Source organism: Larimichthys crocea, chromosome XXIV (assembly GCF_000972845.2).
Source record: "Larimichthys crocea isolate SSNF chromosome XXIV, L_crocea_2.0, whole genome shotgun sequence".
NCBI classification, from domain to species: domain Eukaryota; kingdom Metazoa; phylum Chordata; class Actinopteri; family Sciaenidae; genus Larimichthys; species Larimichthys crocea.
Window position 1 is genome coordinate 16,292,502 of NC_040034.1, and position 26,279 is coordinate 16,318,780.

The 26,279-nt window shown below is 42.2% G+C and overlaps 1 protein-coding gene across 5 annotated transcripts in view; it reads right to left on the reverse strand.

Annotated features, from left to right (window-relative positions):
* Positions 1-26,279, reverse strand: part of kiaa1109 (KIAA1109 ortholog) — a 64,549-nt gene that overhangs the window by 12,472 nt on the left and 25,798 nt on the right. Inside the window, exons 38-74 of one of the 5 annotated variants that reach the window (XM_019262713.2) lie at positions 25,983-26,194; positions 25,090-25,241; positions 24,215-24,365; positions 23,953-24,105; positions 23,498-23,738; positions 23,121-23,269; positions 21,969-22,200; positions 21,251-21,412; positions 19,356-19,540; positions 18,795-18,970; positions 18,091-18,685; positions 17,183-17,381; positions 15,602-15,865; positions 15,280-15,373; positions 14,075-14,125; positions 13,308-13,514; positions 12,569-12,804; positions 12,106-12,350; positions 11,901-12,006; positions 11,308-11,405; positions 10,944-11,132; positions 10,633-10,801; positions 9,990-10,201; positions 8,914-8,997; positions 7,799-7,997; positions 7,415-7,474; positions 7,028-7,254; positions 6,494-6,670; positions 5,824-5,954; positions 5,601-5,724; positions 5,331-5,443; positions 4,704-4,794; positions 4,330-4,389; positions 1,667-1,923; positions 1,298-1,513; positions 820-1,000; positions 135-324 (exon numbers count right to left, since the gene is read on the reverse strand). In XM_019262713.2, the coding sequence (XP_019118258.2) occupies positions 135-324; positions 820-1,000; positions 1,298-1,513; positions 1,667-1,923; positions 4,330-4,389; positions 4,704-4,794; positions 5,331-5,443; positions 5,601-5,724; positions 5,824-5,954; positions 6,494-6,670; positions 7,028-7,254; positions 7,415-7,474; positions 7,799-7,997; positions 8,914-8,997; positions 9,990-10,201; positions 10,633-10,801; positions 10,944-11,132; positions 11,308-11,405; positions 11,901-12,006; positions 12,106-12,350; positions 12,569-12,804; positions 13,308-13,514; positions 14,075-14,125; positions 15,280-15,373; positions 15,602-15,865; positions 17,183-17,381; positions 18,091-18,685; positions 18,795-18,970; positions 19,356-19,540; positions 21,251-21,412; positions 21,969-22,200; positions 23,121-23,269; positions 23,498-23,738; positions 23,953-24,105; positions 24,215-24,365; positions 25,090-25,241; positions 25,983-26,194 (6,588 nt within the window). The remainder of the gene's footprint in view (positions 1-134; positions 325-819; positions 1,001-1,297; positions 1,514-1,666; positions 1,924-4,329; positions 4,390-4,703; positions 4,795-5,330; positions 5,444-5,600; positions 5,725-5,823; positions 5,955-6,493; positions 6,671-7,027; positions 7,255-7,414; positions 7,475-7,798; positions 7,998-8,913; positions 8,998-9,989; positions 10,202-10,632; positions 10,802-10,943; positions 11,133-11,307; positions 11,406-11,900; positions 12,007-12,105; positions 12,351-12,568; positions 12,805-13,307; positions 13,515-14,074; positions 14,126-15,279; positions 15,374-15,601; positions 15,866-17,182; positions 17,382-18,090; positions 18,686-18,794; positions 18,971-19,355; positions 19,541-21,250; positions 21,413-21,968; positions 22,201-23,120; positions 23,270-23,497; positions 23,739-23,952; positions 24,106-24,214; positions 24,366-25,089; positions 25,242-25,982; positions 26,195-26,279) is intronic. The other 4 variants (XM_019262714.2, XM_019262717.2, XM_019262718.2 and 1 more) reach the window with 4 other exon arrangements.

Consider the following 26,279-nt stretch of genomic DNA (forward strand, 5'->3'; position numbering starts at 1 on the left):
GGAATCACATGCACTTGATTCGGTGGGTCCACGTGTGGATGAAAATCATCAGCCCGGAGAGGCGTGGCACACTAGTGTCTGTGATTACACGTGGTGCTAGGGCATGCAATTTAAAATGAGGGAATGCTCAGTACCTGATGGAATAGGTGGGGGCGGGGGAGGTAGGAGCGAGTTAGTCTTGCTTTGGACTGCATTGGGAGGGTTGGGAGGGCCGCTATCTTTCATACCATACAGCTTGGACTCTTTGGAGAGGGTACGAGGGAGGGAGGATCCACGAGAGGCGTTGGGCGACTCGGTCTTCAGTGTCTTGGAGTTGTAGTGCAACTGGGGGAGAGAAACAGAAGAATCATTTAACCTTTTAAACCCTGCTAAGACACAGACACCCTCGGCCAATATTGGTATCACTAAAGCATCCAATGGTACCAACCGCGTCACGCTGACAGGACTAAATAACGCTCCGATATTAGGCTACAGTTGGCAAGTGAAAAGGTGATTTTCAAAGGGGGAAACTTGACCTCACTGTATAAAACGACCTCCAGGATAATCACAACCAAAATAAGAGACCAAGGGCATTTGGAGGATTATGGACTTCCAGATTATATTGGCAATAAGCAGGTTTATATGAGCTGAAGAGAAGTGCTAAAAAATGACATTTTTTTAAAGAAATCGCCAAATAATTCAATTTTTCCCGTGGTGTTCCCTTAGTCTACATGTCTGAATGAGGTGTTTTGGAGGCATGATTCTATCAGTTATCAAGTGGTCAAAAGAGACAGAATGGGAGTGTGGGGATGGTGGTGAATTGCTGAGCAAGACGCTGACCTTTACATCTACTCCTGGAATGTAGAAGACTGTGGTCTCTATGTCATTAGATTTGGTCTGCAGGGAGGAGGGACATTTCTTGCCAGCGAGGAGGTGGGTGGTGGAGGTGTACGTGGGCTGCAGCTTCTTTTTCTTGGGGGGAGACTCCTGGTCCAGACTCCTGAGGCTGCGCTCACAGCTCCTACAAAATAAACATGGAGAGAGAAGTCCGGTCATATGAAGACCGTCTATTTATGACTTGTTTATATATCTGAATATAGAAAGTTTTATTTCTTGTATCCACTGTGGACTGGCTCCAGCATAGTTTCATCCTGGAAATGATTTGAGTGGACTTGTAATGTAGAGTTTGATTCAAATCTTTATAGGATGTTATTTTCAAAAATGATTCACAGCAGGAAATGTGAGTCAGACTTGGAATGAAATACTGTTCCCTCCTCTCCAGTAGTTATCAGAATGAGTAAAGCGCCTTTCATCCTACCTCCTGAGGGAAATGTCCTCATGCTCTGGTTGCTGAGTGGTAGGGTGAAGGACACACTTCCCACTGTCGATCTCTACACGTACATCCAGCTCAAAGTCAATGTTTCTCTCGGTTGTCGGGCCACTGAAGCTGCGGCTGGCTGGCGTGCTCGGCCAGCGCTCGCTGAACAGCTGACTCACAGCAGAAAACCCAGAGGCCTTCCTGTGAGACGCTTGGCTGTGGAGAAAGACAGATTAGATTGTTTGGTGAGTGTTGAAAATTGTATTTATACCACAGAGTGTAGTGTAATGACGCTTCCTTTCATCTACCATTGAGCACAAGAATGCTTGAGCGGGAACAAAAACCAAACAGCAAAACAAAAAGACTCACAAGGGTCTCCGGTAGCTCTGCGGTCTCTCGCGCTCAAACTCGTCCTCCTTTTCAGAGTCTTCGGAGGAGGAGGAGGTGAGGTCGTCGCGCCTCATGTCGTCGTGCTGGAAGGGAATGGGTGAGAAGACAGCAGGGGTGACAGGGGCACTGAAAGCGGAGTGCTGGCCCTCGAGAACGCATGGAGAAAGATGATGATGATGAGAATGGGATGGCTCATCAATGGTGACTGACAACAGGTCCTCTGTCTCCTCAGGAAACTTCAGAGAAGGACAGAGACAAACTCACACATGTTATGTCTTCATAAAGCTTTTCCTACTTAAAACAAGGATGTCTCAAGTAGGAAGGTAGCCATGGATTCATAACTTTGAAGGAGATAGTGTTCTGTTGACTGGACCGTGATGATCATGATTATATTTGGTCTTGAATGCTGAAATTGAATCTTACAGCACAGTTTAGTTGTCTTAGTCTCACAGCCAATGACAGAACACTATCAGCCTGCAACTGTTCTGAACAGAGAGGTCATGCAGTTTTATTGAGGAAGAATGAAAGAGAAAGAATGTGAGACAAGAAAGAAGATGAGAACCAAGTGACACGCCGCCAAGACAAAGGGTGAAACACACTCCAGAAGGTGACAATGGAAAAATGACTGAGTCTGGTGTCTTTAAAGACAGCTAGAAAAGAAGCCCAATTATGAACAGTACCAAAGTTCCCAGAGAGAGGTATTGACCATGTCTGGCTGCTGAACATCGATAAAAGTGTTGCAAAATGTTTGCTAACTGAATCTGAAACTAATCCAGATAATGAGCTGTTCCAGGGGTCTCTCAACAATGTTCGTCTGTACTTGTCGGGGTTTTTTTCACTGACCATTTTAGGCAATAATCTAATCACGGAAATACAAGTGTATCATTAAATAAGTAGCCAGGTGGATGGTTTAATCCAAATGGCTACAGAAGAATTGACAAATGAAGTAAATGTAGCTTTACGTGGAATCGGCCTCCATCTGTCTTCATTAGAGAGTGAATGCTGAAGGCGTTGTGTAGTGACTGATCCATTAACATTCAATCACAGGGCGAAAATAAACCCAGGAAAGCCTTCATAGATTCATTAACGATCAATTCTGAATTGACTTGCCATTAAAGATTGTCCAATATATGTGGTTCTGTGTCAGGTGAGGCGGATTTTTACTCACAAATGAGTCTCAGCAGCTCATAATGACAAGACTGAGCTCTGCTCTGCCTGATAAAAGTTTTTTTTTTTTTTTTTTACCTTGCCAAAGTTACCAAGTGCTTGCTTATGGTGGCAATTGTTGGGTCTCTGTAAATAATATTATAAAGAGTACGGTGTAGACCTGGACAATATGTAAGGTGTCATGAGATAAGCTTTGTTGTGATTTGGTGCTATATAAATAAAATTGAATCGAAAGCCTTCAGGAAGTCACTGCATGCATAACCTCCCTAAGATTCCAGTCTTTAACCTTTAACTTCATATTGACCGGTACATATGAAGTATGTTCCAGGACTACAGGGCAACCCTCTAAAGGCAAGTTTTTATTAACTAAGCTCTGGTCCATACATTATGGATCACACCAGAAAGTATGACTCTCTGAAAATGTTGTTTTGCATTAATTTCATCTGTACCCTTTGCTGCTCTTTCTTTCCTCTCTCCCTCCTGACATCCACCTCCTCCTGCTCAAAAACAGAGAGCAGTAGTGCTGGTACCTGGACCTTGAATGTGCTTTGGAAAATGTGTGGTATTGATGTTCACATGGATCCCAACATCGGCAAGCGCCTCAACGCGCTGGGTAACACGCTGACATCTCTGACGGGCGAGGAGGACGGTCATTTATATGATCTCAGTTCACCAAGAGCCTTTAAGGTGTATACATACATACATACAAGATGAATGTTCATATGTAATTGTAATTACTTTAGATGAACCTTGTACCACTAACTAAGTTTATAGCTTTTGCGGAGGGAAAGAGTGAAATGTCAATAAGGTCTGTGTTTAATTACTTAATCATAAACATTTTTTCTTAATAGCAATTTAATGCTCCTGTGTATCTTATCTTAAGCTAAATCGGAACTGATATTGTCAGAAATAAGAGAGGAACTACTGTTGTAACAAACAACAGTGGATCAGAGGCAAACCATGCATAGTTGTTAGAAATCAGTCAATATATTAAATTGAAGAAAAAGCCGGTTTGGATTGGATTTTTATGCAGTTTCAAGACAGGATGAGAATGTGTGCCTCCATTATTCATTAAAGCAGCATTCCAACTACAAACTTGCATTTACATGTATTATGCAAGAACATTTATTTCAGGGACACAAATATATGTATCGCACTGATGGAATGTCACTGGTTTTAGCAAGTAGTAATAAAGACTGTAGCATATACTGTGCATTTAAGTTGCTGCTACACATATACATACATAGTATAACTAGGGGCACAAAGAGCATAATTACAGTACAGCATCATGCACTAAACACACTGTTGTTTAATAAAACATTGGTGTACATGTGTACATATAACATCCTGTTTTGATTTTGCATGTTCAAAGTGCAAATCAGCGCTGTCAAGATAATTACAGAGGAGAAGAGGAGTATTTGTGGGTGTTGGTTAGGTATTTCAATTTGTTAGATTCAATCTTTTGAACCATATACCTTGAATACCTCTCCTGGACTGACAGGTGCATGTGTAGAGTCCAAGGTCTGATTATTTATCTTCAATTGAACAAAAAGATTAAAAATGAGCTCAAGAACAGAAAAATCCTCACACGTCTACTCCCATGACATCATACGAGTCACACAACATGTAAATCTCACGGAGTATGGAGAACAGTTAAAGTGACAAACACATAGAAATGGAAGATGAGATGATGGCCTTCAAAAATGCACAACATAAACATAAAATAGCAATAACTTTGGTTGGAACAAATGTGTCAAGAGCATACAAATCTAAAATATGTTCATGTCTCACAGCTTCCTGTTTTGTCAAGCGTGTGAGATACGTAGGATGTTTTTAGAAATAAGTTTACCGTGTCCTGGATGTTGAAGGTGACCCGAGGTCCAGGAGAGGATGCATCCACACGCATATCTGGTAAATCATCCACATCTCCTATTCTGGAACTACAAACACAGCAAAATGATGTAAAACTGCACAAATACCTTAAAGTTATAACAATACACACCACCTTATTGTTGGATTCAGGAAGAACTGCGACTGAGAGCTTCTTCATCAAAGCACAAATTGTTCCACATCAGATTCATTTGCAGTTATTTTTTTACCAATTCATTTCTGCCATGGAGTTAATGTTTTTCCATTGCTTAAGGTCTTACAGCATGTCAACTGCTTTAATATCACTACTAAATTCATTTTGAGATATATGCATAATTACTATAAACAAATGAGATAACCACTTTCTCTCCTGCACACTATATTCTCATTTGTGAGTCACTGCGTCGTCTTTGTAAAGAGGTTAATGGGAAATGTGTTTCATAAACATGCGGTGCCAACAGCAGTGGCGTGAGGAAGAGGTTATTTGGTCTTGTTTGTTTACAGTAAATGCCGGATGAAGCACTCTTAACGGTGTTATTTCCATGATGACATGATACGAGGAAGAGTGGATTCTCCTGCCCCTTCATGTTTTTTTTGTTTTTTTTACCTCTGTCTGTCCATCCTTTTCAGAGGAGGTCGGCCTGCTGCCGCTGAGATGCTTTTGGAGCGGTTGTAGCTTGGTTTGTAGCCAAGACCCCACTTATCCTTTAGAGAGGCGGCCTGAAGAAGAACACAGAGTCAGAAATGGGTTTCTCAAAAGGCCAAATGAGAGATATTCATTTATTATTTTGAAGGTTTGACATTTGAATTTGTCAATTTCAAAACTTCTTTCATTAATAACTTGCTGGTCAGGGAAGGTAAATAGATGGGCATTCACCCTCATGCTGGAGCGGCGAAGTTTCTTCCGGACGTCTCTCCTGATGTCATTGACGGCCACAGACTCCAGTTGCTGATAGCGCTGGATCTCCTGGTTGATGGTGCCTTCACTGGCTCCCAATTTCCTGTGGTTAAAAAAAAAAAACAGGATTGCAATAAAACACAAGATGTTTTCAACCAGTTGATCACACCAGAATCAAAAAGTGAGTAAGCAAGAATCATACTTGAGGTCGTCGATGACTTTGGCCTGTTCGTTCAGCTCTCTGATGTCCACCACTCTCTTGGTAAACTTTCTCCCACGAGCGTCAATCACTTGGTTCCCCATCACAACCTGCCTCCTGGGGTCAGCAGTCTCCTGTTGGGTCAAAGCAGCGATACACACCCAGACACACATTTGTCATTAGACCCAAAAACCATTTTTTCTGAAAAATTATCTGCCAGGCAGCTGCTGTGAATAAGAATGCATCCTTCCCAAATCTGATTAATGGTGAGTTATAATTTGATCAGAATTGGTTAAAATGTAGTTCAATCCACACACCAGGTCTAAAACACAAAATGTCACACAACAAGAGACACCATCACCACTACCATCACCACTCCACTCAAAGTGCAAGAGGAAAAGACAAAAGGCTCGATTGCCAAAGGGAATTGTGCAACACTAGTTCATTTCATTTCACCCGTCACTGAAGCCTAATGAGGAGGGCAGTGAAAGCAAATGCTAAGCGACACTGTTCTGCTATCATGCTATTAATTTAAAGCATAAAATAGCATTGCTCAGCATTTTGGAATCCACAACCTTCATCCGTTAACTACAGGTGACTGTTAAATCTCAGTCCCCTTGCAAGTGATTTTGTCAGCCCAGAGAAGAGTTTAACACTGTTGGTTGCTACATACACAAGACCAGGAGAGGGGTCTTTGGGCCCTGGCACTGCCCGCTCGGAGGCGAGGCGATGCACAGTTTAAGTAGTCAGCTGGGACAGACACACTCTGAGGCCTGGGACTGAGGCCCAGGATGTGGTTTACCAGACGCTTCCTTAAGGTCAGCCGAGGGCTGAACTGGCTCTCTGGACTCTGTAAACAACGGCAGGGACAGACGGGTGGAGAGGTGGAAGAATGGACGACTCCGGTCAGACTTTACCTTCTGAAGCTTTGAGGTAAGCCAGGTAGGATTTGTTCAAATGTACTACCAGTTCACCTTTTGTTCTGCATAAAAATTACTTTATAGATATCATCTGAGAACTTCCTAACTGGAGTCACAAAACAGAACATCTGGTCTACTGATGACACAGCACATTTATCTGAACGTTACACAGTTTGGAAGTGATGTAAGGACAAAATAATTGGCTAGCTGTGGTGAAAACAGTCCATCACTTGTACATTAGCCAAAACAAACAGGTATGATGTAGCACAAACATATTGCTCCCTGACCATGTGGATGGTGGGCGACATGGTGTCGGCTTCGTCCTCATCCGAAAGGTCCGCCATGTTGACGGAGTTCAGGTCGGCGATGTCGTCGACGTCCTCCTCGCCCGTCAGAGATGTCAGCGTGTTACCCAGCGCGTTGAGGCGCTTGCCAATGTTGGGATCCATGTGAACATCAATACCACACATTTTCCAAAGCACATTCAAGGTCCAGGTACCAGCACTACTGCTCTCTGTTTTTGAGCAGGAGGAGGTGGATGTCAGGAGGGAGAGAGGAAAGAAAGAGCAGCAAAGGGTACAGATGAAATTAATGCAAAACAACATTTTCAGAGAGTCATAGTTTCTGGTGTGATCCATAATGTATGGACCAGAGCTTAGTTAAAAAAAACTTGCCTGCAGAGGGTTGCCCTGTAGTCCTGGAACATACTTCATATGTACCATCAGGGACTACACCTGTATACAGACCACACACAGGCAACAGCCAGTCAATTATTTAAGGGAGCTGCGTGCATAGAGAGTCTCAGTATTCACTGTTTCTACTGAATGAATTCATCATGCGATAACATGCCCACAGTACAAAGTGTTTCTGTACTTTGTCAATCTGAGACTCAGTTCATCTTTTATTTAGTATCTGTGTTTTAGAATGCTACTTGAAACACTTAAAGTATTCCGTATTGCATTTTGTTTTCCAATGCCTGCCTTTAATTTGATAAAACCGAAGCAAAATAAACCGTATGTATGACAAAAATCCAGACTGAAACAGAACCAGTCACTCACAAGCATTCATGACCAAATCCCCTCGGATTTCAGGCTTCCAGTCGTCCCAGGAGGTCTCGAAGCCCTCGGCGAAGCGGATGCAGAAATTCTTGAAGTGGCCTTTGCTTACCAGGGACTCAGAGGAGCAGGCAGTGATCAGCGTGCTCTCGATGGTCAGGACCATGGCTGAGCCGGTGTCAAAATCTATGCTGTGATTGGCCTGGCAGAGGGGTAGGGAGAGGGGTTACCCAGGCCTCGAGTGAGGGTGAAGTACATGGATAAAAGAACCCACTTCCATGTGTTCGGAAAAGGCAGGGTTAGCTGGTAACACTTCATTCTACAGTACTGATTATCCACCTTATGCATTAAATAAAATCATTATTAATATGATTATTTCCATGCAATTTTAAATAAATAATACTTTGGCAGATTACTTCTGATTGTAGTTTTGCAAAAAATAATTATGCTTTTTTGCAAAAATCCACACATGACAGACTATCAAGAATCACTGCTCCTGTAAGTACACTCATGAGTGAAATGTTACCGAGCTTTTCAGTTTGTTAGATCATGTTGGATTTAAAAAGAAAAATGCTCATATTACCTGAATTTCTGGATTAATTCTGCATTGGTTGTAAAAAAAATATATATGGATCAAAATTTGGCTGCAAGTTTTGGAGCGATTATTGCAGGAATCCAGGTAATTTCCAATGTTTTGTCTTACAAGAGTAGACGGAGCCTGTCATGTGCACCAATGTGCCATTAGATCTAGTGTCGTGTATAAAAAATGTCACACAATTTCATGGCAGCCTCCTGAAATATTAGCTTGAGAAAAATTTCTCAGTTTGAGCAACACATAAGGAATGCGCTGGACACCAACTCGCATAACGTCTTTTTTTAGTATGATGTAATTACACACCCCAAAACACGTCAGACACCAGCTCAAGCTTCATTAGTTGTTATGCCAGCTTTTGTGAGGGGAGAGTTACAATCTGGTGCGTCCTGCCATTTCTTTTTTTTTTTTTTAAACAAAAGAGCGCTTGTGATGCAGTGTACTTGTGTCATGGAAGAGTATTGATCACAGTAAGTCATAGTCCCACAACAAGCCATCACAAGAGATGTAATAAATTGTAGGTTACTTTTCGTGCATTTTTATGCCGGCCTACTGATGTGCTGGCCCCAGCTTCAGAGTTGATGCCCTCCGTAACTGGTACTTGTCCTCTCTATGGAAATAAGTGTGACATAACAGCTGGTATATGTTGTCTTAATGGACATACTGGAAGTATAACAAGACAACTGATATGGACCATTCATTAATATCCAGTGTTTCCCCTATAAGTGTATAGAATGTGAATGTTTAAAAACAATGTATAAACAATAACACATCATGACTAAAGAAGCACTAATAATAAATCATATTACACATTTGTTTTTTCATTTATGTACAGGTCTGTTTGCAGCATATCAGCAGCTGTTTGCTCTGTGGAGCAGAATGAAGGCGTGTGTGTGTCGGGGCTGATTAATAGACAGTCTGCCCATAAACAACTTAAGTAGGGGAAACACTGATATTAAAATTTAGAACAAAGGAATTGTTCTTTCATGAAAGTAAAGAACAAGAATGCTATTGTGTTTTTAAGGCCAATAAAAATAAATTAAAATAAATGCCATGCACACTGGGACAATAAATGTTGCCAAGTGCTTATGGAGATGATGATAATCAAATTTCTTTTTGACAATTTGACAAAAGAAGCACAAAACAAAGAAAATGAACAAAACATGGTTCCTGTGTGCTTTCTTTCTTGTCTTTAGTTAGAGTTACATTCCTAATTAAATTATTTGCTTTAATAAAGATTACTGACAACACTAAAAACATCTTATTTTTTTAGAAGAAAGATCTTATGTGCATGTTTTATCCTAAATACTACAAATCTGCAAACTGTAGAAACTATAGAGTGAAACAATGCTATAAGTCGAACCAAAGTGTTTATATGCCAATCAAAGATGCTTAAACTTGTAAGAGGTCTGATCTCTCTGATTAATTATCTGCCATAAATGTAAAAATATGTGTTAATGTGAATATTTACACTTAAAAGAAACATATTACTACTGTTTCGCAAATTAGTGGCTATGATAAATGAACTTGGGAATCTATATCCGAGAGAAATGTTACAGCTCTACAATACTGACTTTGAAAGATCAAAACTAAGCAGACTACCTGGGATGTGTTGGTGATGGGTAGGCAGATGCCCAGGTCATTGACAGTCAGCTGCAAGAAGAGTGTGCTGAAGGCCTGAGCTGAGGTCTGCTGGATGCCTGGCAGCTTGTCCACCACCTCTTTGGTGGCCATATGGATGTCCTTGTTGAGGGCCAAGCGCTGCTCGTTCCAGTTGTCGTACGCTGCCTTGTAGTTCAGCCAGAAGAGCACAGCTGCAGCAGGGCACACAAGTGGGGAGAAAGAACTTCAGATTAGATTCTGAATGTCATGTGAACGTGTCCTTGTTAGATTTGGAGACCCAGACGGTTGACTTTTGCTGTATGTGAAAATCAGATGCAATTTTGTCTCACACAGTGTACATAATACAAAAATCAACAGGTTCCTGCTCAGCTGATGGTATATTCAGTGTCGATAAACCAGGCAGGAACTTCTTACAATTTCCTTCCCGCACTACAAAATAATGGTTTTATGTCAAATTAAAGATTGATTTTACTTTCTTGTAGGACAGATAATTGTTTATGGACATTTTTATTCCCTTGACGGTCTTCATTAACATTAGGTACACCACAGGGAGTTGATGCTTTAACCAGTCTGAAGCTTTGGCGCGTTGTTGGATTTCATACGGCGAAAAAGGAAACTGAACCTCTGTCAAATGCCACCGGCTGGGCGAAAACAATTGGCCTGTTGAGCGTAATGAGGACAGCCTCCTTGTCTGAGGAACCACTGATCTCCTCCTGCAGAGCGTTACGCAGACCGATCCGAGTTCGGAAGTACGCCACCTGGTGGAAGTCCGAGCCAGCTTCTTCATATACCTGGAAAGTGAAGTTGCGTCACGTCACGAACAAATATAACCAAGCACTGAAACGTGGATTCTGTAGGATAATTTTTTTGTGTTTTACCGTGAAAGTTACTGAAAGAAAACTTATATTTCACTTGTAAGAGGCTGATCTGTACCTGGTGCTTGACGATCTGTCCGAGAGCAAGGTTGAGATCCACCTGACATTTGCCAAACAGCTTAAGGTAACTGCTGCTGCCGCCGGGCTGAGCCTTGCACTGGATCCTGTTGGATAGCTCCAGTTCAATGAGGCCCGTCTCAAAGCGTACAGCTCGCATAGAAGGAGTTGTGGCTGTCATCTGGATTCCCTGTGAACAAGAAAAACTGCGTTCAGAAAATATAACAAAAAGAGAGAAGCCCTTCTGGTTTTATTACATAAAACAACACAAAGTTGGATGAAAGTCTTCATCTAGTTGCTTTGCCCAGACTGTCTGACGTATTAGTTTGGCTTTTCATGCTGAAAGAAACATGAACGTGGGATACCTTGAACATGAGGCTGAGAGAATAAAGCAGGATTTTGGGCTTGTCTGCATCTGTTGAGGTGTCGTGCTCGTTCCAAAGCGGGATTGGTTGTTCTCCTCCTGCATGCATGGAAAGTATACAAGTCAACACCACAGCTTCAGTGTGTGTTAAAGTGGAATTAAGTTGTCCGTGTGCGTGTACCTGTAATACTTATGACCCAGTACAGCTACATTAAAAAGTCTCCTCTGTGATGTGAATAGTTAGACCGGCCTCATTATTCTTTACCCTAAACTGGCTTCAAACTCCCAGTTCTCTCTCCGTTGGACAATTACATCGATCAAGCTTAGTGAGCTAAAGAAATTCCTATCAATACTGCTGTGGAATTAAACACGACTGGATTTGTGCCAGTGCCTTGGGCATTGTTTTGTGTGGATAAAGCAGTTGCTATAGGCAGACTGTTTGGAGCAGTCAGATGTTTAGTGTTTGAAATAAGATTCACTTTATTGATCCGAGTACTGAGCCATTACAGCAGCAAAGAAAATGAAATAGTTTATTCAGGTTCCACACATATGAGGTAAGTTTGCAGTATGAAAATATCTGTTTCAGTACAGTACCTGAGACCTTCTGAATGACCTCATTGACCTCCTTCATGAAAACCTTCTGCAGGAAAACCAGGTGGTTGAGCAGGTCTGTGGTCAGGTTGTGCTCAAATGAACCAATCTGCACGCCAAAGGAGATAAGTTTGGGTCAGTTCAACTCAACACATGGTGCCCCGTTCATACATCCAGGTGGCTACACACATATGAAGGAGCCTTTCACCTCAGCTACACAGCGCAGGTAGTTGCCTTGGAGGTAGTTTCCTTGCTTTGCCGGGAAGTCGTCAGGTGCCCAGCCCTGGTCTGAGTGACTCTCATGCTCCTCCATGATGTACTCTCCCGACATGGTGACTGGAGGCAGGGTGAGGCTGGCTGATGGAGGCATGGTGGACATATCCACCGGGGACACTTTTGACTGGAAGCAAAGCTTGTGGTTTGGCAACTCAAAGGTGAAACTGGTTTGTGCCCCTGAAATGCAGAAGGATGGAGGGAAGAAAAAAAACAATATTATGACTTGTTCTTTTGCCTCGTCATTGATATTAACACAGGAAAGACAAAGTTATTCCTTAAAATCAGTTTTATCTTTTTAGGAATGAGGATTAAAACATAGGACAGGTAGAAATAACGTTCCAGAGCTCTGTTGGCTAATTCATTGACATCAAAATCATTGTCACACACACACACACCTGTCATGCCATGGCTCTTCATGCGACCCATTTTGTACTCTGCTTTCAGCGAGGGCAGCAGGGCGGCCCCGATGGTGATGCCATCCATCATGGCGCTGAACTTGAGTACGATGGGCTTCTTCTCCAGGCCCTCGGGAAGCTGAGGGAACTCATTGGCTTCTACGGGGGTTTGATTGATGCTGGATGCTTTGTCAGAGGGTTGCGGGGTGGGGGTGTCCTCCCTGTTAGGAGGTTGACTATGAGGGGAGAAAAAATAAAAAAATAAAACAACACTCAGTCAAGTCAGGATCGGCTCATTATGTACAAAAGTGTTGACTTTAAAATTCTAACTGATCGTAACTGATCACAGCCTAAACTTGTTTTAAAAGCTGAAATTATTGCTGTTTTGATTGATGTGTGTGTTGTTATGCAGAGCTTTGCAGATACTGGCTCATATTCCTGTGAACATCAAATTATAGAAAGGTTGTTTATTATCCTCAGCACACCTACAACTCTATAAATATATTAACATAACTCCGAATATTACGGACCACACGCAGGCTTTGAAAGCAGTTAACTGGCAACAGTGAGGATTTACTGAAGTCACTTATATAGATGAAAAGACTTCTTATGAGGATTTTATTAAATTCAGAAGACATTAGCTGTTGCAGGGTGGATTAATTAAACACAGTCTAGAGACTCGTTACTTTTAAAACGCTATAAACGAGACTTTGTTTAAAGATAGACGAAGCGTACGTACACATTGGAGGGCTGGCGGATGAGGTCAGAGATTTGTTTCGAGAGCTGGTGGGAGCTGCGGACCATCATGCTGTGCAAAGTAGCCGGGTGCTGGGGGATGTTGATCATGATGGCCCCCACTTTAAATACGGCTGCGTTGTTGGTCTTCAGTCCTCGCTGGGCGCTGTACAAGGCCTGGGACTTGGCGATGTTACATTTGACCACCGTTCTGTAACACAGAGTCAACTGGAATGAGCAATGGGATTTAATTTTTTATTTGTTTTTGCTCCAGGTGATGTGGACATTTGAATAGATGTGAGATGGATGTCAAACACTGGAACGCCATGCAGATTCAGGACAAGTTTTCTGGGAACAGGTGAGCAGTCGTTATCAGTGACAAATGTTCCACTATGAAACAATAAGGCAATGACTTGTACACTATGGCAGATGAATATGCAACACTGTCTGCATTCTTAGTGACTTGTGAATGTGTACTTACTTATAGGAGAAAATATCTTACTGATTGTACGATATTTTCAGCATTTCCACCAGGGGATTCATAAATAACTTGACTCTGCTTTAATGAAATCAACAGTAACGATGACCCTTATTTTTTTTGTAACTAACGAAACCGTTACACACAAACAGTTAACATCTGTACAAGGGGAGTCCTGAGAAACTGGTCACTGAAGACACACATGGGTGACAGGAGACAAATGAATGATGTGCAATCAAGGGCAGCTTTGATTTACTGATGCGTGTGAGCCCTGAATGGTAGCAATAACATACAGAAACTCTTGTTTAGCTGTGCTGGTGGGAGATGTTGGGAAATCCTCCAGTCTATGCAAGTAGTTGGAAGAGAAAGACAAGGAAATTTAAAAAGAAGAAGAGCAGAAGAAGTGTGAAACAGTCCTATAAGGTGAAAACAATTTTTTTTCCACAAGCAAGAACATCAAGGAGCCACTTAGAGTGAAAGAAAATATCTCTAAACCATCTGCTAATACGGCAGACACCGTGCTTTAATCGTGACACATTTGCATCGGAGCCTGTTGTTGATTATCGCGTAATCAATGTGCTTTGTCTGCACACTGCGTTCATTTGAAGCAAACAGGCAGTGCAATCATTCTTACTTCCTACATCTGAATGTTGGCCAATTTTAAACATCAGTAACAAGTGCAAAGTGCAAAGTTGTCTGGCATATACAAATTCAAACACATGTGAGCTGTTCAGAGCATATAGTATGAAAAATGGGATCCCGATTCAGTTTTATTTTCACAGTGGGTGAATCTGTTAAATAGAAGGATAAAAAAAAAAAACAACAAGAAAAGAAAACACTTCTCACTGGAGCAGCGTTATGAATTCTGAACTGAATTAAAGCAGCGCGGAGATACATCAGCCTGTCTGAATGCATAACTACAAGGCTTCTAAACTGATTATGGTGCTTATGTTTTGAGGAAATTGCCTGCAGTGAAAACAAAAAGCTGCTGTTAAAATTATCTGGCTGGAAAGGAGTTGGAAATTGTCTCTCGCCAGCAGTTTTTCATTTAAACTGTGAATTTTACAAATATGCTTGACATCAAAGCATCCATATGCAGGTCTGTTGCAAGTCAGAGTAAGGTGTTCTTCTTTTGACTTCACTCACTATTTTAATTTCATTAAGTATCTCTATTCTGGTCAGGTTCTAATACTTGGGAGCTGAAAAGTTTTGTGTCTTTCAGAGCAAAATCAAAAACAAATAGAACAAATAAAAGAATATTAAAACAAAACCAAAAATCATGAATTAGTTAGAATTAAAAAGTTTTTCAAACTTCAGGCCACAATTAACAAATCGACATCCAGCGGGCGTCACAATCAATACACTCAGTTTCGCTATTTACAACATAATTTCGCACTTATAATTACGCAAACCTTCATATTTAAGCGACTTCTTCATTTTTAAACAATTGCTAGAGCACTTTCCTAATTAGCAGAAGCTGAAGAGAACTTGTACGTACTGGATATCAGGTGTTATGCCCTCCAGTAGAACAATGTTTACCCCTCCTATGTGAGCCGATGCACACGTCTCAGTCATTTTCTGGTGCAGGATGTCTGTGAACACATAAAAGAAAAACTTTTACCTATTCAGAGAATTGCTGTTGACCCATTTTTGCAGACGTGGAATTTATCAAATCATTCAAGTTCCAGGACAAGGATGATAAAATTAAAGTTTTATTGATCTGCCGAAGAATGGCTTTGATGCGTGATTGATGTCAGATTGTTCCTTCCACGACTCAACAAGTTCAAACGAATCGTTAAAAAAAAAAGAAGAATAAAAACCTTTCATCTTTTCCTTCAGGGTGAAACTTCCATGGATCTTCTTCAGCTCGGCTTCCATTGTCAGCCCGCCGATGTCGGCCTCCAGGTGGGTTCGGTTCACCATGCCGATGCCAAACACTATGAGCGTGACGTGCTGGGGTTCTGAGCTCACAAGGCTGCGCCGCCGCCCGCCCGTACCGGGGGGCTTGTTGGGCGTGGCGGGCTCCTGCTGCTCGTTCTCGAAGATCACTTTACAGAGTGGCTCGGAGGGGCGACATCCACCTTCTGCAGGAAAAAACGATTCACATGCCAAGTCAAACACTGTAGTTCCAATTGTATTATTACAATAGTACCGTTTGTACGAAGGTTTTGTACAGAAGACTACAAATATTTGTGAGGTATGACTTCAGTACATCACAATGCAGTCTTCATTTAGCTGCGGGTTTAACTGGATGACGTGTGCCCTTTCAAAAACCAAGTGTAAAATGTAATGCAAAGTTTTAGACCCTAAGGAACTCATTCTGTCACTGCATCAAAGAGAGTTCTGCTGAAACACTGTCCCACCACTACAAGCTACTCTCATACTTAATGAAGTCCTCTGGGAATGTGGGGTCATAACAGCAGCAAAAGGCGATATGAGGATCGAGTGACTAGAAATGAATAAATAATACAGCAAGTGGGAAATATTACATGCAGGCTTCCCACGCCTTCTTAAACATCACATTCAAGGACTTTTAAAGGACTTCTCTGGCCCAATTCCCTCAATTCAAGGACCCAACACGGCATAGACGCAGATCGAAGTGATTACTGTTACAACACTGCAGACAGCAGAATGTAGCCTATTTACTAACATTAAGTAAAAAAAAAAATTAAGTAACTTCAATTTCTATTCTAAAAAAACAAAATATATAAAATTCAAGCACTTTCAATGACTTGAGGATTTCAAGGGTAGATTTGTATAGTTAGGATACTAAGGAAGCGCATTGCATTCACTGGATAAAAAAAAAAAATTAGACACCTTATCTCGTAATTACGAGATCAGGTTGAAAATATGTGTGTTTTGAATTAATTTTAATTACGAGTTCAGGATCTAAGGAAAGGAAAGGTGCCACATTGACCACTGCACTTCGGTAAAGTTAGAAAGATGGCACTTCCGAGATCAATAACTCTTTTGTTAAAACACAAAACACACATAATTTCAACCTAAAACAAGATCTTTACTCGTAATTACGAGATAAGGTGTCTAGTTTTTTTTATCCAGTGAATGCAATGCGCTTCCGTAGGATACATACAATGGTACTGTATGAGGAAAAGATTGTAATGAATGAAAAAGAGAAAGAAAACGTATCAAAGTAACTTGATAGTTTGATAAATAAAGCAGCTATAGTTCAGGTCAGGGGATAACTGAGATGCAGCAGCAAGGTTTGTAAGGCAGAGCAGAGAGGAAGAAGGAGAAGAATGGAAAACAAAGAGGTATGACTCCAAAAAATAATGTTTGGAAGGATGTATAAACAATGTAGAACTGCTAAAGGAAGCAGAAAAGGAACGTCATGGGTGAGATAAATGATGGTCATTAGAAGCTGGCACACTGCTGATTCCCACCTGGGAGGCAGTTCTCTGGGGAGCTCTTCTCCAGGATTCCAGTGGGATCGGAGATGAGAGAGTAGAAGTTGAGCAGCTTGTACATGTTCTGCCAACATTCTGCCGATGGCTCGCTCTGCTCTGACACAGTGATGGAGTCAGAGTCGTCCATCTGGATGGCCATGTGGTCTGCCACGTCACGGGAGCCTTTCCTCGACACCTGATGACGTTACAGAATGTTTTATATCATGAAACAAATAGAAATGTCGCATCACTGGGCTGAAGGAGAAATAAACAGTCTGGTCTACTTATTTCCTTCCACTGTTTCTGCCCGGTTTAGACTATACTTGTGGAAGATACTGTGGACATGTTGATAAAAATCCTCACATCCCCGACTTCTATCAATCCAAACAGGGTTTTGCAGGGAAGGCTTTTACCCTTTTTCAAGTTTTACTGAACATCTTCTGCCAACAGGCAGGTACTTTTTTCTAATAGCTGGCTGTGTTTCAGTGAATGGTGATTGAAATTCTTATCTCGTGGCTCCCTCTAGGGTTTGTGTGTAGAAAATGACTCAATTCAATTTTGTGATTTTACTGGTCGTATGGAAAGGTGTGCTGCTAAGAATAATAAAGAAATATCAGATCTTAACTTAAGCCTTCAGACAGGTACTGGTTGTTCCAAGGCAAGTGTGTTCCTAAACTCTGAAATGGGCTGCTTTGGGTGTTCAAAATTTATGGGCCCTTTTTTTTTTGCAAATATATAATAGGAAACAAACTTAGACCAATTTGGAGCTTACGCTGTCAAGGCTGAAAGTCTCAACATTCAGTATTAACACAGGCTGTTGCTTTGAAAGGAAATTGTGTTGACAAGTTCTATGTAATCACTGAAATAAGTTCTTAAAATGTTCTAAAAAGTTTTATTATCGTTACCTTAGAGGTGCGTCGCTCTGAGCGTCCGAGGGAGCTGCGTCCCCGAGGCTCCCTCCTCCCGAGTGTGTCCATGCCTGATGGTGGCCCGTTAGATGGCAAACCCCCTGTAACGCCTGATCCTCCACCACCTGCTCCTCCTCCTCCACCCACCCCTCTCTTGCTCTTCAGGGTCTGGGTTCCGCTGCGTCCCGCTCCGTTGAGGCTGCCCCGGGAGCTGCGGCTGAAGTCCGAGGACCTGAAGTGGCGGTACGGCCGGGCCTTGAAGGTAGGCGTCGGGGAGGCCGAGCCGGCAGTGTAGCGGCTCAGCTTGATGTCGGTCTGCGTGGCCTTGATGTCGTCGATCATGGTGCTGAACTGGTGGATGAGGCGCACCAAAGCCATGTCCACACGCTGGCTGATGGCCTGGCAGGCTGTGGTGAAATCACAGTGGAATGTGTTGTAATGGCGACGGTTGAGGTCGTGGAAGGAAAGCGGAGCTGCTGTGGGGCCCTGTGGAGCGCTCGTTGACTTCTCCATCACCACCGCGTTCAGGCTGAATGTCTCAATCAGCAGCGCTGGCTTGAACTCCAGGGGAGGGAGGTTCACCATGCCTTGTCTACAGACAAGAGGGAGGGACAGGAGGAGGGTTATATGTGCATTCAGCAGACGTTCCATACTTAAAATCACATGATGATGATGCTATGATGGAGACGATTTATTTTTACCTCCTGGATCTTTTATTTTTGCGCTCTTTGGAAGTGTCAGAGTCGACGATGTCCGCTCTGAGACACTCAAGGTTGCCAGAAAAAGACAGATGCTCTCCAAAATACATCTTGTAACTAAGAGGAGTGGTGTCTTGGGCCTGGATGCCTGTGTAGCTCAGCAAAGGCTTGAAAACAACCTGAGGGTGGAAAACAGATACCAAGACACCAAATGACTTTGAATACTTTTTTGGGAGAGGCGAGTTGTTTTAAGCTATGATCCTTGCAGACAGAACACTTACATATGGGAAATAAAGATGAATCAAATACAACCAAGCTAAAAGCTCATATACTGTGTAAACTATTAGACAGAGGCTGAATGGATTCACATATTTTTGAGCCTTGGTGACATTACTGCCACACATTATTTGAAAATTGAATTATATTCTGCTCGTTTCATCTGCTCCAATTCTACAGTTACATAATTCAAGAAATAAAGAGGTGCAGTCATCAAGTTATTGAGCTCCCAAGAGAAAGTTTAATCAGAAAGTGACAAAGAAGTGCAGACAGATGTGTTCACAGCACCTGAGCGTCGGCCAGCTGAACAGCAGCCGGACACTGGTTGCCCTCCTCAATGTCGGCCATGTCGTCTTGGCTGGTGCTGTGCTGGGAGTGTTGGGAATGAGTCCCATCGAGAGTGTTCTGGTCGCTGGACAGCACCGTGTTGAAGTCTGAAGCCGAGGGGATGGTGGGCAGGTTACACGTCCCACCTAAGGGTGTCCAGAAAAGAGATTTAAGATACATGCGTTGTGAGTCCACGCAGGTCCTGGTAAAGTATGTTGACACCACAGTGTGTGAGCAGCAGTACGTTACTTGACTTGAAGTAGCAGTTGCAGCTCGTCATAACAAAAGATGTTAGAGTGGATTAAATGGAAGGCAACAGTCACATCACAGGGGGTGTTATGCACAATTTGGAACAGTCACATCACATCCGCTGCATTTGTTTACGAAGTACTGCTAATTTATCGCGCCGTCACTGGCTGACACCTGGGTGTGTAGATAAGGACAAAGCTTCAGTTTTATTGAAGGTTGTGATGGTTAAAATGCATCTTTTCAGTGATCCAAGTGGGTGATTTCAAATATTAAACTACTATTGAGGGCAGGATTAAACAATTGCAGAGTGCAGCTGTTTGTGAACTCAGAAAGTGAGTGGGAGTACAGAGGAACAGAGGGTGGGAAAAGAGCAGCGCTGTGAGGGATTGAACTAAATTTCGGGTCGCTGAACATGCTCTGATCCTCACAGAATGCTCGGCAGGAAGGTAACAGAGAGGAAACATCAACAACGTGACTTCACCTATCCATCACAGTGGCACCGCTGCAGGCCTGTAGTGCAGTCACAATGGACTCCAGAGAGCCCAAGAAGCTACTACTTTTGATTCTTTTGATATATTCACATAACAAGAGAGTGCTGTACTAGATGACCACTAATAACCACTAGACCAGACTTGAGTTCGAGCAAGTTCTTCAACATAGAAGCTTCAAGGTTTTCTGCTCCAAGTTAAGTCTATCTGTGGATGCACAGTACTACAGGACACTACGGCGTGTGTGTGTGTTCAAATAAGTAACATTACATTAATCCAAGAATGTATCTTTACAGGGTGTGTGTCGTGTATTCTGAGATTGCAGATAGACCCTTCTCTTCTGCTCTTTATTTACAATTTCAATCCAGTTGGCAAATTTGCAGTTGGCAAAGTAGACCACCATCTGTTGCGGTTACATGACGTGTGAAAATGTGATAAGCAAACCTGCTGCCTGAATCGTGTTACCTTGTGAGGTAGGTGGATACGCAAATCACGTGAGAATCCCACACTGATGACTAAGAATATAAATCTTAATTATAGTTATTATATGTATATATGCTCAAACTGCTTTGAAGTCTTCTTTAAATAGGCATGAATTGCTGAATTGCTCATTTTAAAATGAATAATAATAATAATAATTTTAATTATATACTATGATTACAGAATAAATGTACACTTAGTGATGTTAACCCACAATGTACAGTCTTAATTGTTAAACTGAAGTGTCCTCAAGTATGATTATTTAGTTTCCAGGGTTTTTTTAGGAGTTCTAGGTGACTGTTGAACTAACACAGGGGGACAAACTAACTGCTAGCTGAATGATTAGTTCACCAACACCATCAGCACAACACTGAGCAACAATCCCTGACCTCCTTCTGGACTGTGAACTGTTGGTAGTGGTTGGTACTGGTAGTGGTTGACAGGAGAATCCGGGGGGTCTAGTAAAACAGCAACATTATATGGACGTTTAATGGAGTTCCTCAGCTGTTAATGAGTAGTATCTATTCTAACAGCAAAACATTCAAGAAGAAAAAATAGCAGCATTGTTCCCTCAAGGTACTACATTAATTGTTTCAACTTAATCAACTGAGATCCAAATATTAAGGAACAGTGTCTCACCTGTCTGCAGGCTGTTGTGCTGGGAACGGTTAACCGGGGAGTCCTGGGCTCCAGCCCCCGTCCTGTTGCCCACAGCGTTGGACATCCAGTTGTAAAAGCTGACGGAAGAGGGCTCTGACAGCAGCGGGTGCTCGGTCAGCATGTCTGTCCCTAAGCTGTTTCCTGAGACCCAGAAGAAAGAGATTGAGAGCACATTACATCATGGAGTGGATTACTGCAGAAAAAAAATAAATAATAGAGACATCACAGAGAGACCGACTGCTCTTCACAGACAACTTTCATCTTCAATCAGAGAGGCACGGAGAGTTCATGTAAATTCAGATTTGGGGATTTCAAAATTAGTTTCATGTTTGCATACGCGTTCATGAGGAACTGAAACATGTAGAAGGTATGCTTTATTTTTGTTTTTAGTTCCCTCTCTGGTTTCTGCTTTTATGAAGATATATCAGATGATATCAGCCAGGGTGCTGTACGTTTACAGTGTGAAACAAAGTAAATAACTTATGACACACTGCATATTTATTCACTGTTGGCATGTGTTTAAAGGGGAACGAAGCTGTGAATTTTAGTCTGTACACTGTTGAACGGTAGAGGTCAGCCTTGCAGCAAAAATGACTTTTACATTGTGGTAATAAAAATCAGCTAAACGTTGTATTCTGCTGTTTTTCTGTATCTTCCACATACTGAGCAACATTAACAGTGGTGCCTCCGTGATTACCTGTTCGGGTTAGGGAGCTGCTCTTGGCTGCAGTGGCGGCAGACGGCTCGTTCCTCTGGGGCATGCCCTCCAGCAGGTTGTGCAGACTCCGAAAGCTGCCCGTCAGATTGCTCAGGAGGCTCTCCTTCCTGGGGCTGTCCTTGGCTGGCAGGCCTACGCGGCTCACATGGGCGGGTGAGTCGGCTGCTGTGTCACCGCTGGTGTAGCTCAGTGACTGGTATGGATGGGAGCCCTGGTTATGACAAATGTACAGATTACTGAGAGGAGGTCATGTTCACACTATAACACCTCCTGTGGCTTTTTAGATTTGAAACATGAGTGGGATACGAAGTGGCTGCCATGATCCATTATGGAAATAATCCAGAGTTGAGGTAGTACTTTTTTTTTCCTGACAAAAGAGCTGAATAACCTTGACAGACCCTGAGATGGTTTCAAAAAAAGTGTTACGGTTTGATTTGGTGGAGAGAGAGAGAGGAAATCTCTCGCCACCAAACGTCAGCTCTGATCGCTCCTGACTTTCAAACGATGGTATCACCTTCACACCACAGTCAGGAAGGAACAGCAGACTGTCTTTCAGGGGCTTTAACTAATTAGTTTTATTACAATAAATTTGCTTATTATTTCCTTGATTAAAGGTTTGGTCTGAAAAAAGTCCATCGCAGATTTTAAGAGAGGCAAGAGCCCAAGGTGACAACTTCTTTTTTGCTCTTTTTTTTTTTTGGTCAATGTATTCTGAGGAAACTAAGAATTTGAAGAGCTGGAGCCACTGAATTTTCGACATTTTTGCCTCAAAAGCAATTGATCAGAATTGTCAAAACAAATCTTGATCTCAGATCAGAATATTTGTCTGGTTTTCTGTTTTCTTCTTCTATGTTAGAAAACATCTTTGGGTTTTGTACAGTTGGTTGGAAAAAAAAAAAACACATTTGTAGACGTCATCACTGACTGGTGACATTTCATAGATGAACAACTGAGAAAAAACATTGATACAGTAATCGGGAATGGAAATATCGGTAGTTGCAGCCCTAGAAATGTATATGCACATTTATACAATGCATTTATTAGGTATAATTGTGCAATCTAATGCAACCCAATAAGGATTTACAACAGATAGACAAAGACACAAAGACGTTCTAAGTCACAGAGTTGTACCTTTATCCTGAGTGCAGACTCGTTGTGTGTGTGGGACTTGGACAGTTTCCTCATGATCTCGACTCCACTGACGGGACCCGAGTTCCCTTCCTTTGGCGGAGGACGACTGCATGCTCCCTCCAGCAACATGGTGTGTTCACTCACTGTGGCTTCACAATAATTAAATCAAATAAAACTCCTAGAAGAACCATGTGACTGCTCTAAATGTAAAACATGAACATTCATACAAAATATATACACTCAATCTCAAGAAGTGACAGCCTATTTATTGCTGTGCAAACACTGAGAAGTCGAGGTCAGGAGTTTACCAGTCCATCTGTGGTAACAGATGGGCATGTCAAACTAATATTAACACACTGAAAGCTCTAAGTTCCCACCTGCGTCAAATTCAAATTCAGCTCCGTCGGCGCTTGTGTCACTCTGCAGTGCGGCGCCGTTGTCCAGGCCCAAGATGGTCTCACCCAGGCTCTGCTGAGGCTCCTTGGGTTTGGCAAGCTGGTTGGGCCTCATTAGACCTATAGCCTTGAAGCCCTGAGTTACCACAATGAATTTCATCCATTGTCTGGCCAAAGCAACCAGACCTTTCTTTAGAGTCACAAGTGCCGGAACGCCGTCATTCTGCGATGTAAAGGAGAAGAGGAAAGAATTGGATTGATGCCACTGACGAAGGATGAATTAAAATAGTGAAGGGCAGCCAAGAGCACTTAAGACCACTTAAAATAATTGCCGGCTGTAGTCCAAATGAGACCGTATAGCATCAATTTTAGTAGCAATTTAAGTGAAGGTCTCATAAACTGATAGAAAAGAAGAGATTCAGAGGCATCGCACTGACCATGGTAGCCTCCTCTATGACAGAGTAGTCGGCCTGCTGCAGATAGCGGTGAAGGATGTTACAAAGCATACAGGAGGGATTCTCGTGCAGGTAGCGAGCTCGTTTAGTTACGCGGTTGTACTTGCTCCGGATGGGGATGTGGATGCTCTTTTTCTGTTGGGGAATGACAAAAAAAAGTAGACATAAAATCAAGTAGACGCGAGGTTTACGGTAATCTTCTTAACATTCTTCGTCTGTTTAGGTCTACAGATGTAATGCTGACCTCAAGAGCTTCTGTCATGATGCAGCCCATGACAGCACACACTCGCAGCGTGCCCTCCATGTCCAGTTTGCGCAGAGAAGATTTGAGCTGGTCGATGGGAACCAGCCAGGCTCCTATCGCTGGCGTGGCTGTGCTGAGCAGATTCAACTGCCTGTAAACACAAAAGAGAGTCAGAGGAGTTTTTAATCACCTCATATTATTAATCAATATATTCTAAAACATGTTTATACTTCTTTTAAATCATGTTATGTATGTAATATGTTTGTAACGTATGTATTATTAGTATGTCAACAACTTTTGTTGGTTAAAAATCAAGTTTTGTTGCTTTATTCTTAACTGCACTCAGTTGAGTTATAATAAAACTCAAAACCCAGAATGCACCTGTCACTTTGATTAACTGTGAGGCTGACAAGTCTGCATCAGCAGCAAAGTTGACAGTGGTTGACAAGCATTTGCCAGGGGCACACTAGAGAGGATTTCTCCTACAAAATGATAATAAAAAAAAAAAACTCTCCAACAGATAATATGGTACTCATCACACTGCATTTCCGTCACACTACTGCCACAAGGGGAACAACTAGTGAGCTCACAGTACTTCAGCCAGAGGATGGTGAAATGTGTTTTTCTCTGAACTTCAAGGAATAGTATGGTAGAATGGTATATTTCACCTTGGCTTATTTCTCACAAACGTGTACATATACAGGTATCCATAATGACTATTACCAGCTACTTGCTATGAAATCTTGTTTATTTGTGCAGCTTCATGGAAAATACACCAGATTACCTGCTAACCATGAAGCACAAATCATGAGTTTAATGTAATGGAAGGGAAAGAATGTTTGTAAAGAAGGCTATTGATGTTAGTGGAGTCGTACCTGGAGATGGCCTGGGAAGGTGAACGCACGTTCGTGGGAGCAGCGAAGCTGAACCAGATCTCCCTGATGGTCAGCTTCATGCTGCTGGAGTCAGGAGGTGGGGGCATGAGGGGGAGGTCTTTCTTCAAGTCATCTGACTCCACCCCTTCATCCTACGGTGCACAAGAAAATAGGGTTAGCGGTGGACTAGACCGGCTGGTGGGTATGAGTTCCAGGATTGCAGCTCAGGAGCCACAACACATCACTTTCAGCCTAATTACAGCTTGGATTTGATGTGACTTATTTTCCCTCTCAAAGTCTTTTTCCTATATTGACGACTTTAATGTCTTTCTTCAGGCTCAACATGATTATTTCGACTGAAAGTAATTTTTTGATACACATCAGAATCAGTCTTAAGGAGCTAATTTTGTGCAACACAGTTATTAAATCTGAACCAAAGGCTGGCAACAGGCAGCGATATTATCAAATTTTCAAAAACAAAAATGCAAGAAGAAACAGATGAATCGTCGCACAGATGCATTTTGGTTCATATCAGTGGATTAGAGCTTTGATTCTCTGATAGTTCACATTCACATGCACCTTCTGAGACATTTAGAGGCTTGTAAACTCACAATAAGTTACATTTTAATGCAGCGAACTAAGAGGGGCAGATAAAATAAAGAAGAAGAAGTTGGCTTGAAGAGAATTCATTTTAAGTGAAAGTTTGAGGTAGCTGTCATCTTTCATGTGTCAAACTCACGGGAAACAGATAAAAGAGAATGTGGAACTCAAGTCTGCAGAGGATTCAAATGTCATGGTAAGAATTCTAAATCCATGGTTTGGGTAGTTTTCTGAACCCGAGCAAAATAAATCTGAGGGAGGAATGTATGGAGAGCGTTTTATCGGTATGTCACCTGGTCGTCTGAGTCCGAGTGTTCGTTGACATCAGAGACGGGGCTGATAGTATCATGTGGCAGGTTGTCATCAGAGACGTCAGTGCTGTAACCACTGCCCGTCTGAGAGCCTGTCGAGCCATTGGACTTGGACATACCCGCCTTCCCTCCAGTGTCTGAGCGGCCCATCACACCAAATGCATTGTAAAGAATGGCTCCTGACTGACGGCCCCCTGCAACACAAAGTGTAGCGCATTCACAAATCTGTAATGAATTCCCCCTACATCCTTCTTTGTACAACTCAAGCAATCTTTTACA